Source organism: Anabas testudineus, chromosome 3, assembly GCF_900324465.2.
Source record: "Anabas testudineus chromosome 3, fAnaTes1.2, whole genome shotgun sequence".
NCBI classification, from domain to species: Eukaryota; Metazoa; Chordata; class Actinopteri; order Anabantiformes; family Anabantidae; genus Anabas; species Anabas testudineus.
Window position 1 is genome coordinate 8,097,664 of NC_046612.1, and position 13,226 is coordinate 8,110,889.

Here is a 13,226-nt window from a genome sequence, read left to right on the forward strand (position 1 = left end):
TGGAATACACCCTGAGGACGGACAAACAAGATGTTAAAAGAAAGAAAAACCAATATGGTGATGGTACTGGTGTCAAAGTAAAAGTTATAGCTTACCAAGTAAACAGCAGATCTCATTACAAACAGACAGCAGGGTCGTACAAAGCCTTTTTCTCTCCTCTCTGTGCCTCCCTCAGGGCCAAATGGACATGGGGAGGGGAGAAAGCCTTGGATCAACAGCAAGACAACACTTTTACTAGCAGCCTGATTCATCATCCAAATATTATGGTATGAAGTTAGAGCGGACATTACAGTCGCCTGACTCTCTTCTCTGCCAACTGCCAGCTTTAATTACTTGCAGCTGAGTCGCAGGGTTCGGTGTGTATATCAGATACTTAACCCTCCCATTGTTACCATTCACTGTGTACAATAGACAAACCTGGGACATACTGAAACCAGCCCATGCCTCTTCATTCCCAAAGCCCTCCAGCCCTTACAGCTCGCTTTAGAAGAGCAGGGAATGCTGTTTCCCAGAAAGGGAGCTTAAAGCTGGACTCAGCAAACTCATATAACTCACACTGAACCACACATACACAAAGGATTCTAGTGTGGTTTTGCTGGTTATTTGCAAAGTTCTCCAAACAAAATCACAGACACACATGTATGCACATGCACACAAACACCTTCCAGCTCCTCCACAACACTTCCTCTGCCTCTGCATTCACTCTTTAACTCTATGGTCTTTTTGGGGCTCACCGACCGACTGCACATGCAGCAACATGTGCCCTGCACAAGCAGCCCTTACAGTAAACAGATTGCCAACCGCACAGACAGAAAATATGTACTCTCCTCTCAGAGCAGTGGTCTCGAATCACTGGCTGGCCTGTTCAAAGTGTTTCCACAGTCCCCTGATGTTTTTAAAGACTGCAGAAATTTTTTTTTTTTTGCTGCATGTTTGTTTCCTTGTACGCAGACAGGGTCCAATTCTTTACGTACAGGCTACATGACACTGTCCCTTTCAAAGAGGAGAAGATTTCAAAAATTTCAAAAATGGTCAGTCTCATTAGCTGGAAACTGAACCGTACTGACTCACACCACGTGATGTTTTCATTTTAATTTAAGACTGCAGTCATTTTGTGCAGACCACTGACACTGAGAAAACCTTTCATTTCATTCCTGTGAGTATCATAGTAACAGATTAAAGAGAAAAGTATTCCCACTGTCGGACACCGTTCTTAGTCGGGTTAGTTTTGATGATCAGGTCTAGTCATCTATTAGTCTATTCTCACCGATCTTATCTGCTTCACGGACAATTTAAACAGATGGATAAATAACAAACCGCGTACTGTATCAGAAATCCTGCAGTTAGATATTTTTGGAACCACCTGTGAAATATTTTTGCTTGTGATATGTTTATTTATCATATAAACATACAGTAAAAAAAAGTAAGAACTCACCATGTGAATGGCAGGACTTACTCTCCCATTCATTTCCCTCACATTCCTGCTGCTTGCTCTTACTAGCCCTGGCACCTGGGGCGTGGCACTGGTTTTTTGGCTGAGTAACTGATTTAACCCCCCTTCCGTCCCCCACCTCCACTCCACCTACATCTCTCCCTCTCCGTGTCTTGTTTACTCTGCTTCCATACCCTCTCCTGTACTTCAAGTTGCCCAACAGGTTGTTGGTCTTGTAATGTGGAATCCTGTCAAGCAGAAATGAAGCAATAGAGCAACCTAATTATGCTAAAAACATTTAGATTGAAGGGATACATTAAGTGAATTCACTGAACGTAGTGGACGTGTCCTGAACAAAAAGAGTTGGAGGATAAGATTAAGCTCACCTTGTCAGTGCATTTGGAGATTAATCCAAGCAGGGAAGGAAAAAAACAGTGAAGGGGCTGGCACCTGCAGCAAACCATGTACAACAACCCTGAAATGTTTACAGCCAACCCTACATGAAGGCTGCCAAGGACTCCATAGCAACACAGATCAGGGGACAAGTCTTTTGAGATGTTGCTCTCTCGTAAGATAATGTGGAGAAAATTAGAAAATAAAACAGTAATATCCAAATTTAAATGATAAACTGGATAGTAAGTAACATTACATACAGTAATATCACATAGCAAAAAATATTCTGAATAACATGTCAACACATTTGATCTTATTTGTCACCTCCCACTGCTAAGAGATAGCATTCATACCCAAAACGATACACCTAATAGTATGCGTATACCCCTAATGCCTAACTAATGCATCGCTAATGAATCACTCTTTGAATCTAAGTGAAGAATTATTATAAAATATCACAACTCTGCTTGAATATTAATAAATAAATCTCACCAACTGTAACAGATTTATGACTTAACACTTTATAAATAACGAAGCTATAAACTAATTCACATGTAGCTCATAAACTCATCCATGTAGCTGGTCTCAGTTTGGTCATTATTCGTGTAATTATATGCGACAGGGCAATATCTTCATACTTTTAATATTATTTTTAAAGTCTGGTTGATAGATTGATAGAGTACTGGCAAGTTTATAACTTAAATGGTCACATGTAAAGGATCTTGATCATAAATGTGTGTTTATGTTAAATTTGTGTGTTAAAAATTAATGTAATACTGGCTCAGTTGGAGATTTATTAGGTACAAAGAGCTAAAATGAACACAGTCTAATTTAACAACCCTGTAATAAATCCTCTCTTCATGAAGAAACACTGACATTATGGCATTGTTGAGTTTTAGTTCAATCTGTTTTAGAGAGGTGCTGTTTCAACTGTATTAAACTGACTTAACTTTAATTTAGTCTATTTCCACTTCATTTATAGCAGTGAGACTTGTCTAAACATCTCCCTGCATCATGTAGTATAATTCACGAAGGTGCGATTTATTGTATTAGCTGTATTGGTTTTAGCTTGTTGTACCTAATAAAGTGACTGATTTACCATCTGGCAAAACCTGCCAAAGAATCACGCGCTTTGTAAAGGTGGCGTGACACTATGATGCAAGCATGAATGAATGTAGAGGCGGGGTGAGCATGTGTGTGATGAAGTAAGAACATGAAGGCCAGTAGGCGTTATTAAGTCAGAAAGAATTTTCTCAATGGAGGTGATAGAGCATGCAGGAAAAGCCAAATATGCTATCAGCTGCAACTCATGACAGCACTACAAACAGAGGCCACTGACATTTATCTATCCATCTCATTAACGCATGTTCTCCTTGTAAAGCTGCCAACACTCACCAAAATTCCCAAATGTTCTTGCAGCTCTCTGGTGACTCGACTGTGATTCATCAAGTGATCAAAATCACCAAAGACTGATTCAAGAAAAACAATTTCTATATAAACATGTAAAGTAAAGGCTAATCTTTTGTTAACATTAAGCCAGGTGGGTCCTTGACACTTCATACATGAACTTTTGCATTTCACCATGACGGATTGGTCACTACTGTTGACATATGACGTCTTATTATCCAATGCAAGCTGTTAATGTAGTCAGCAGCTGTTGTAAAATATCTTTACCATAATAATCACAAGCTATTAGTCATATTCATATTGTATCATGTCAATGATGTGAGATATCGTATCGTTTCGATGTGGGTCAGTAAAAGTAATAAAGGCTGATAGAAGTCATACAGTTTAGTAATAAGGAGAGCCCACAATATGTTTCTACAGTTTGTGTTTCATATTGCAGAAAAAGTGTGAAATCACAGTTAACGAGCATGTGTTGCTCATCCATTTGAATAGTAGCATGTTTAACTGTATTTATATTCTAAAAATGTCGTTTTCAGACCTAAATGAGCTTGTATGATATCAAACACCTTATAAATGAATGAATTATTTACAAGTTATATTTATATTATACTGCATCTTCATTTGTTCTAGACCTTAGCTATATATATAAAAAGGTGGATCTTACTTAATATTTTTACAAAAATGTAAAGGAGTCAGTGTTAAAGTGTGCTGTGTGAGTGTGGACAGTGATGAGAAACCCTCCAACCTCCCGTTACCCCGCAGACTCAAAAAGATGAAACAGACAGTGGCCTTAGCGTGAAAGCATGACTTTGAAAAGCAGTGGAATTCAAACTATTTACACGGGACACACACACACACCCAAGCTCACACACACACACACACACACACACACACACACACACACACACGCAGACTGACCAAAATCGTCACGCCACAAACACACACACACACACACACACACACAAACACACACACACAAACAAATATGAACAATCTACTTTATAATAGAAGCCTTCAACAAAATGTTTGGTGTGCCATCACTGGTATTTCTGTCTGGCCCACAGGAAAACCGTGCTGAGGCAACAGGAAGAGTATTTAGCAACAACACATGCATATCCTCACCAACAGCATGACGTCACCAAGTGGCCACGCAACATGCATTTAGTCTGAACATGAAAAGAAGTTATAGCAAAACTGAATATATAAGTTACTCACAGACTGAAAAATAAGATCTAGCTAAAAGGCTCACAGCTGGGTACGTGTCACTGTTAGACGTGCACAACTAGGAAGAGACACAGTGACTCCAGTTCATCTGCATTTTAACAGTCTATCTACAATCTCAGTGAACTCAATTTAAAAATGATTTTCACATCACAGAAATGTTTTGGAAACGTTCTGGTGTGATGTCAGGTGGAAGCTGTGGATTCTACTGATAAGAACGTGGTAATATACATGTAAACTAGGGGTCAATATTTAGCATAGACTGGGAAGTTGGGTCTTTAGGGACTACTGAGCATAAGAATGTAGGTCTAGAAACCTAATGCCAAATGCTGAGGCCATTTCAAAACAATTACTGCCTTTGAAAAGGGATCAGGTGGTCTGCTTGAGCCTAGAAAAAACCTTAACCTGTTGCCTTAGAGCAGCATAAACATGCAGTACAGTTTTTCTGTCCTCCCTTTAACCGAGAAACAAAAAAACAAAAAAACAAAAACTGGAAATAATAACTGTAAAGAAGTTACTCTGGCAATACGTTTTACCTTCACTTGCCTTGACTTGTCCTGAGGAAAGACATGCCAGTGTGTGGGGGCTAGAAGCAAATGTGACCTTAAATTGCAACTTAAAAGTATGACAGAAAAAATTTACAAAGGATTAACATGTCTCTGTCGGGAGGTAAGAAAACCTACAGCACCTGAATGTTTAATTTAAAAACATTGAAAAAAAGTTGGATTTCATTACAATAAAACCAGCCTTCATTAAAAAATCCTGTTTGTCTGTTGTGTAAACCAAGCTACAGGAGCTGCAGTCTAATACAACAATGTACCAATAAATCCTCCTGTTGTGAAGATGACGGTGTTCGTTTTTTGTTGAGACTGTTTACGAGAAATGTTGAATCAGTTTACAAGAGCAAAAAAGTATAAAAGTCTGTTATTCAGTTTTTCCATGTACTGTAGGTTTTAGAGCAGTGTCTCCACAGTTTACACTACGCACCCTACATCAGCATCAAGTGTGATAAACACAAATTGTGCTGACTGATGCTTCTTGTACTAAGTAGATAAATTGACAGATGAAGTACAAGTGAGTTGTACAAAGCCAAAGTACTGTATAGATCAAAGTAGTTTCTGTGACTAGACAGTTCCTGCCCCCCTTCAATGACACATCCCTTTTCTAAACAAACAACAAAAAAACATTTTGATAATGGTTATCATCTATCAAGTTAACAAAGAACAGACAAAAATTCTGCTTCTGCTTTGAACTGCGAGACTTCCTCTGTTATAATAATATCTCTCCTGGCCTTGACCCTAACAGGCATCTCTCTGAAAATCAAAATGCTGTCAATTCAATCAAAAAAAACATACCAACAATTACAGGATGCAGGGGGAAATCGGACAGTCCAACGCCACTATTCATTGCAGCCCTGCCAGTCTGCCCAGGAAGCAGCATATGACTCAGAAAAAAGAAATGAAAACACAGGATACTGAGACAACACAAACGGTAGGCTGTAAGATGGTTTGACTAATTTGTGCCAAAGGTATTCAGCATTTCTGAAGGTCATGAAATACCTCCCCTGTGTGAGACCGAGCAATGTCACAGAAGCAGAGTCGATGAGGGTATAGATCCTACTCTGTGTGGACCAGAGGAAAGGTTTGTAACAGCAACACACTGCCTTTCCTTTCAGAGACTACCGCATCAATAAACTAAAACAGATAAAAACAATCCAGTGAGACCTTCAATAGCATTAAGCAAGAAAATCACCCAGTGTGAGCTCTGAGAATGGAGAGTGCTTCTACAGATCGGCTCAAATCATGAAACAGGGCAAGATGTGATTTGATGAGTATCAATGCGAATTGTAGTCTGTTGTACCTCTCGATCAAGTGATGGCAAAAATGTCTCACTCTATCCTCACATAATTAAGCAGTCGCAAATCGCAAACCTGACAGACCTTCTCCTCCCAAAGGACGTCTGCTGTCTATAAAGAGCTCTAGCGTTAGACCACAGCCAGACGCCTTTCTTTTTTAGTAATAAAGACACGTGTCAAGCGGTGCAGCAGCAGAGTGGCTCACGGATTTGTTCAAAATAGTTCCTGAACGACAGTGGAGCTCTACGACAGTGAGCAATAAGCTCAAATACACAAAATGGTGAGATGCAATTTATTGTTGCTTTCAGTGACTGGACGAGATGTTTTGAAAATAACGAGAGCCATTGTCTTCGTATTCCAGGTCTAAATTCTGTTTTCCCCATGTGCGCTTGTTGCAAAGGTCAGCATGATATAATATACATATTTTCATGTGCTCATGTCGGTCATGATGGTGATAAACAGCCCAACCTTGTGTAGCAACAATCACGTGAACAGCGTGTATGTGGACACAGTTTACAGTTGGTTTTGTTTATACTAGAAACAAACTGCAAACTGTAAAACAAACGGCACACTTGATATTTGAATCCATTTTTTGGACTGAGAAGATGTCAGACGTCTGATGAGAACATAGAAGAACCACAAAAACTATCCCGACAGACCACCCAACATCAGCTGACAGCTGACCGTCGGCCTGTAGTGTCACAGCCCTAAAGGTGCAGTCTGACAGTAGGCAGAACACAGAACAACTGCTGCAGGAGGAGGGAATGATGAGAGAAGGGAGTGTCAGAGTACAGAATAGGTCAACTAATTTCGTGACCACAATGTTCAGCCTCCACAAATACCAAAGACCTGAATCAACAGCTGGCCCAGCCTCAAGAAAAACTGAATATGATAAGCTTCATAGAGGGAGGGTGTACTGCAAGACTGGCATATTGGATTACATGAAGTTTGTTGTGTTCTCTTTTGTGCTGATTAAATGTACATGTAAACCAGCATACTGTAAAATAAACATCTGGTTTTGGAACAGATGCTACAAATGTTTTCTTGTGTTATTTGTTATTCAACTGTATTGTTAACATTAGTATTTTAACATAGGCAACACACGTGGTCGTCACACATCTGCTTAGAGCGTTTAGGTGCCGTCTTTCTTTCATTCTGAGCCAGGAAATACTGTATCCTGGCCGGGTGTGTAACACAGTGTGTGCAGCCTAGTTACAAGAGTTACTGAGACTCATCTGCCAGTGCAAAGACTCCTGCCAGCCAAAGCTTCACCCACTTAATATTTAATGTCTTTGTCAAGAATCTTCGTGCTCCGCAGAGAAACACAAGGGGTGGATGTTAGTTCTCACAGATGCTTTGGGCTTTTCACAGAAGAGTGAGAAATGTGAGAAAACCTCAACAAAACGATTGGAAACAAAACCCTTAGGTTCTGAAAATGCAGTCTGTACAATAACATTTTATGCTGAATTAATAATTATGCTTTAGACACTACAATAGAAACACTTTGACAGGGAGGCCGATGTGCCAGCCTGACACGAAAAAGTAAAACAGAATCAAATTCAGCTATTACACAAAGAAACACTGCCCGTCTAAAAAAAAGTCACCGTTGGAGCTTTGATTACGGCCCACATTCACTGTGGCATCGTTTAAATAAGCTTCTGCAATGTAACAACATTTATTCTCATCCAGAGCGGCATTAATTTTTCTCCAAGATCTTGTACTGATGATGGGAGAGTCAGACCGGTGCACAAAGTCTTCTCCCGCACTTCCCAAAGATTCTCAATGGGGTTCAGGTCTGGACTCTGTGGTGACCAATCCATATGTGAAAATGATGTGTCATGCTCCCTGAACCACTCTTTCCCAATTTGAGCCTGATGAATCCTGACATTGTCCTCTTGGAATGTGTCGTCAGAGAAGAAAAAATCCATTGATGAAATAACCTGGTCATTCAGTATATCCAGGTAGTCAGCTGACCTCATTCTTTGGACACATCACGTTGCTGAATCTAGACCTGATCTACTGCAGCAACCCCAGATCATAGCACTCCCCCCACAGGCTTTGTACAGTAGGCACTAGGCGTGATGGGTGCATCACTTCTTACCTTGATGCTCCCATCACTCTGGAATAGGGTAAAACTGGACTTATCAGACCACATGACCTTCTTCCACTGGACAGTTCTTAACCCAGTTCTGGTTGTTTCATCAATCTCCTTGAATTTTTTTCTTTGATTGATGCCAATAATTTGACCCTTTTGAAAAAGATTAACATCTACTACTACGGTACTACAGCTTCAACAGATTACACCACTCAGGCACTGATTTTTCACGGCTAAAATAAAAATCACCAGATATTTTTACTTAATAAACTGCCTCTGAAATCTAGTTAGTCTGTTTAACTGTTGAATCAAAGGTATTTTAAAGTACAGTAACACCGCATTTAGAGGTTTAACTAATTTGCATTTCAACTTTCTTTGTTTTTTAAGACTCTGGATAAGTCGTAGACAGTACCAGTTTGTTGGACTCCTTAATAAAATCAAATAAATCTTTATAATTTGAACATGTACACTATCACTAGTTCAGAAACAACTTTCAATCAAGACAATAAAAAAAATTACCCTGCTTTTGCCTTGTAACATGTATGTTTTCATGCAAAACAAGGAAATTACTAAGTGACCTCAAACCTTTGAACAGTCAGGTAGATTCACAGTAACAGATAATGTTTGACTGATTCGACCCGTCTTCAGACTTGTATTGTGTCTCATCCTGGATTGATCCACTGTATTCATAAAAGTACAGTTAAAACACCAAGTCATGATGATAGTGTTGGAAAACAAATTTACTTTACAATATGAATTTAGAGTAGAAATGCTTTCTTTATTGGCCAGTTCAACAAAGGCCAATGTCACAGCAGGATCACATGGCCTCGTCCTTTGTGACTAACCTAGCAAAACCAGACCAGTTAAATAAAGGACTAGAACAGGTTAGGGTTGTTGCTAAACAGATGAAGACAGGAAGACACCAAAAAAACTGGCTTTATGTCATGATGAACTTCACAAGACTTACTTATGCGAGTACTCAAAACAAAAACAAAACATATATATTTAGTTTTATTTTGTGTTCCAAATACAGATTTGACTCCACCGATTAATTTTCCAGGAGTTCTTTATTTTTCTGTTTTTCCTCTTCTTTCATCATCAGATATCAACAAGCTTTCAAGGCAATCAAGTATTTTTAAGCGCATGCCGCTAAGTTTGTTTAGCACAGCAGAGTCAATATTAATAGAGTGCTGTTTAAGCCCAGGTTTACACACAGAGCAGCAGAGAGTTAATGATTGACCATGCTTTGGTGGGTGTCAATAAAAAAAAAAAAAACGATGTTGTCTTACAATTGTTAACCCGGTTTGATAGAACAAAGCCATAACATTCGTCACCTTTCACGTGAAAGTGACGGGGAGACATTTATGACATCTATTAACCTGCAGTTTTTTAACAACCACAAATGGTGGTTCGAGCAGGATAACTTTCCTGAGTGCCACTGTTAGGAAGAGTGGTTTTTCCTTAGTTTTCCCTCTCCTCACTCCTCATATGCTAAATATATGTGTTGCTCATCATGATTTTGTTGTCCAATCTAGCTTTCTGAAGACCGGACCAGCGGTTAAGCAGAAATAATGAATCAACAAAACTTCACAAGCAATCTACACTAAATTATATCCACAGTATAGAATGATTCCTTTTTATATAAAACGTATCAACAATAAACATCTAAAGAAATAAATGACAAAGAGAATTTTTCATTTCAACTTAAAGGGCAATCCAGGCGAGAGTTGGCTTTATCGGCAAGATCCAAAACCAGCCTCACCTCTCACACACAGCCCAGTCAACCACACTGACACAAATACACAATAGTGTGATTGGTAAACAAACATAAACCAGACCATTGGTGTGGGTCTTAAAAGGAATTTTAGCTGGTTTATATGATGAACAAGAAACAATCAACACCATAACAGGCTTCCTGATGAGTTAAAATTCAACTTAAGTGTTTTGGGTTTTTCAACAATGGCAGTGCTTTGAGCATCAGAAATAAAATCTATTGCTCTGGCAGAAATCTTTGCAGCAAACAATGATCAGCCAGAACATTAAAACCAGAATAAATTCTCTGCTCTGATGAGACAAAAGCTCCAAACACATTACTAGATGCTGCTAATCACCTGCCTGATACCATCCGTGTCATGAAGCATGGTGGCGCCAGCATCAGAACTGAGGGAAGGATGAATGCAGAAAATGAAGGAGAGGTTCTCAAAAAAAAAACCTGCTCCAGAGTGCATGTACATGAAGCTATGGTGGCAGTTCACCTTTCAACATGATCCAAAGATTACAGCCAAGACAACACTGAGATAGATTCTAGATAAGCCTGTGACTGTCCTGGAGTGACCCAGGGGAAACCCAGAACCCCACAGAAGACTTGTGGAGACACCTGAAGATGGCAGTTCACACACATTTCCCATTGAATCTGAAGGAACCTAAGAGGGGTCCAAATACTTGATGCAGAGAGCGCAGTTATATTTTCTATGTGTAGAATGAAAACAGCTTTGCATTAAAGATAAAAGGTGGTACATTGTTCAGGGGTGTCCTGCTACAGGCAGGAATATGAAATATGATTTGAGAAGAATTATACAGTTTATGGTACAACGATCAACCCTATTTGGCAAATACAATCTAACAGTGTTGTGGAAAGTTCAGCTGTTCTACTGGAGCCCTCTGCATTGACACAGTGACGGTGCATTAAAATAAAGCAAGGATCTGTGTCGTTTTAACTACAGCATGAGTCTAGATACAGGTCCTGCTGCTTAAAGAGAACAGCTGCATGCGGTGGTTACACACAGCACACAGCAGCCCTGCACTCATTGTAAAGTCTGATAATAAATTAACATTACTGTCTGAATGGCACTGGCATGTGCATGAGCCAATAATTAACAAGAAATGAAAGTATGCACAGTAAATGCAAAAGATACTTTGGAAACACAGTAGATAAGTAAATATGTTCACTGTGCCACATTTAAGGGATCATTTAAAATGTTTTTTAAGGATATTAATCCATTTATGATTCAGTGACCTGATTATTTTTCACTTTTGCACCTGGGTTCATGCTCAGTTAGTCTAACTGAGGCTGCCACTGTTGGTGGTTTATGTTAATGGACCCACTAGCGCCACTCTCAGGGGCCAAGTGGTGCATGTGTGCTGCCTCAAGGGGGGCGGTGGACACTGATGACCTATTCAAACAACCAGCAGAAAATAGACAGGGGTGCCTTTCAGCTGGAAGAGGAAAAGTAAACTGGTCTGTGCGCATGGAGCCGCTTGGAGCTTCAGGTTGTAAAAACTGCTTTCTCTGAGAAACAAAACCAAGAGTGAGAGCCGAAGGACATCCTGGGAAACATCTCTGTGTACAGAGATTTAAAAACAGCAGATATGTGACGGGTGGTGGTTAATAGATGAATGACAGGGAGAGGGCTGGACACCAAATCACACATGCAAGAAAATATTCAAACAAGTTACAAACACACATTCACAAGCTGCTTAAGCAAGAGCAACAAACAGACACTTAAGTTCTGTAGTTACTCATATACTGCAGGTATGATTATAAAAAAAAAAACCTAACACCTAAAAACACCTAATTGGTTTTCATAGAAAAATGTACATGCAATGATTTCAATATACAGCCAATGTTAGTGCATTTAAGGGCTTTATATCATTCTGGGTTTTAAGACACTTTTTTCAACATGCTAATAATAATCCTAATGCCTTTAAGTTTAGGAATTTCCAAAGTTTCCTCCTATCTACAGTTCAGGCACAACATCAGCCTTTACTGTCTTCTTAGAGGCTTTGTGTCATTTAAAGTAGGTAACGAGTCACCCACTTTAAAGCCCATCCAGGCTGTAGGCTATAAGCAGAATATGCAGGATGATCTGTCTGGGGGTACTGTCCCTTTCAGCCGCTCGCTCAGCCAGCTCCACTTGTTTGTGCAACACAAAGTGACACAGAGGAAAAACCCATTCTGTCCACATATCCACACTCCCACTTGCTCTCAGTCAGCTGCCTCCTCTGTTATTGTTTGTTGGCAGACGTCAAAAAGTGGCACTAGTTAAATAAAAAAGTGTCTCTATTGTCTTTGATCTGTTTTCATTCTTCTACTAAGCCCACATTCAATGAGAACCCCCCTGCTCGGCTTTGATCAGCCTACCTGGTGCTGGGTCCGCTCTGTGAACTTGACATGTTCTGAGATGCTGAAACTTTCACGTTGACCTACTGTGTTTTTTATTATTTTACAACAGACACACTGTACAGAGTTTTCCTTTTTCTGCTCGATGTGATCCCAGACTTTAGACACTTTATGTAGTTCTCGGCTCTCTCTCAGTTTTTGTAATCCACGCCACAGAGTAACGCGTCGCGCAGCAGCTCTAACAATCATCCATGCGTAATACAGCATATAACTCTGCACACACACATCTAGGGTCAAACAAAGCTTTGCAGGGAGTTTGCTACTTAGTAATCGAGTCACTCGAGGAGTCGTCTCAGCCCTGTTTGTTACCTTTTGAGTACAAGGATCGGGGAGAATTCAGGTCGAGGTCCCCGCTGAAAAGGGAGATAAAGTCAGAGGGCATCTCAATCCTCCAGAGGAAACTGGACGCCCTCAGCCACGCAGCGTGACGTCGCTGATGTTGTTTTCTCTGCAGCTGTCAGAACAACTTCAAACTTGCGGCGAAGCGGCTCCGGCTCCTGACTGAACCCTGTCGTTTGGCTGTGTCCACTCTTCCTCAGGTCCACGACGACGCATGTTTGTTGTCAGCGCACGACCTGCGCGTAACCACGCCCACACCTGTGATGCAGCGCGCAACGTGACGTCACACGTACGCATGGTAATG

The 13,226-nt window shown here is 40.2% G+C and overlaps 1 protein-coding gene across 5 annotated transcripts in view; it reads right to left on the bottom strand.

Moving 5' to 3' along the window:
• Positions 1–13,138, bottom strand: part of nfat5b (nuclear factor of activated T cells 5b) — a 31,461-nt gene extending 18,323 nt beyond the window's left edge. The window contains exons 1-2 of one of the 5 annotated variants that reach the window (XM_026379072.1): positions 1,436–1,490; positions 96–205 (exon numbers count right to left, since the gene is read on the bottom strand). Coding sequence is in view for 2 of the 5 variants with exons in the window: in XM_026379068.1 (XP_026234853.1) it covers positions 5,809–5,893 (85 nt within the window). In the remaining 3 variants the exon portion in view is untranslated. Of the gene's footprint in view, positions 1–95; positions 217–1,435; positions 1,491–5,808; positions 5,896–12,892 lie in introns of those variants that run through there. The other 4 variants (XM_026379069.1, XM_026379068.1, XM_026379073.1 and 1 more) reach the window with 4 other exon arrangements.
• Positions 13,139–13,226: the final 88 nt, after the last annotated feature.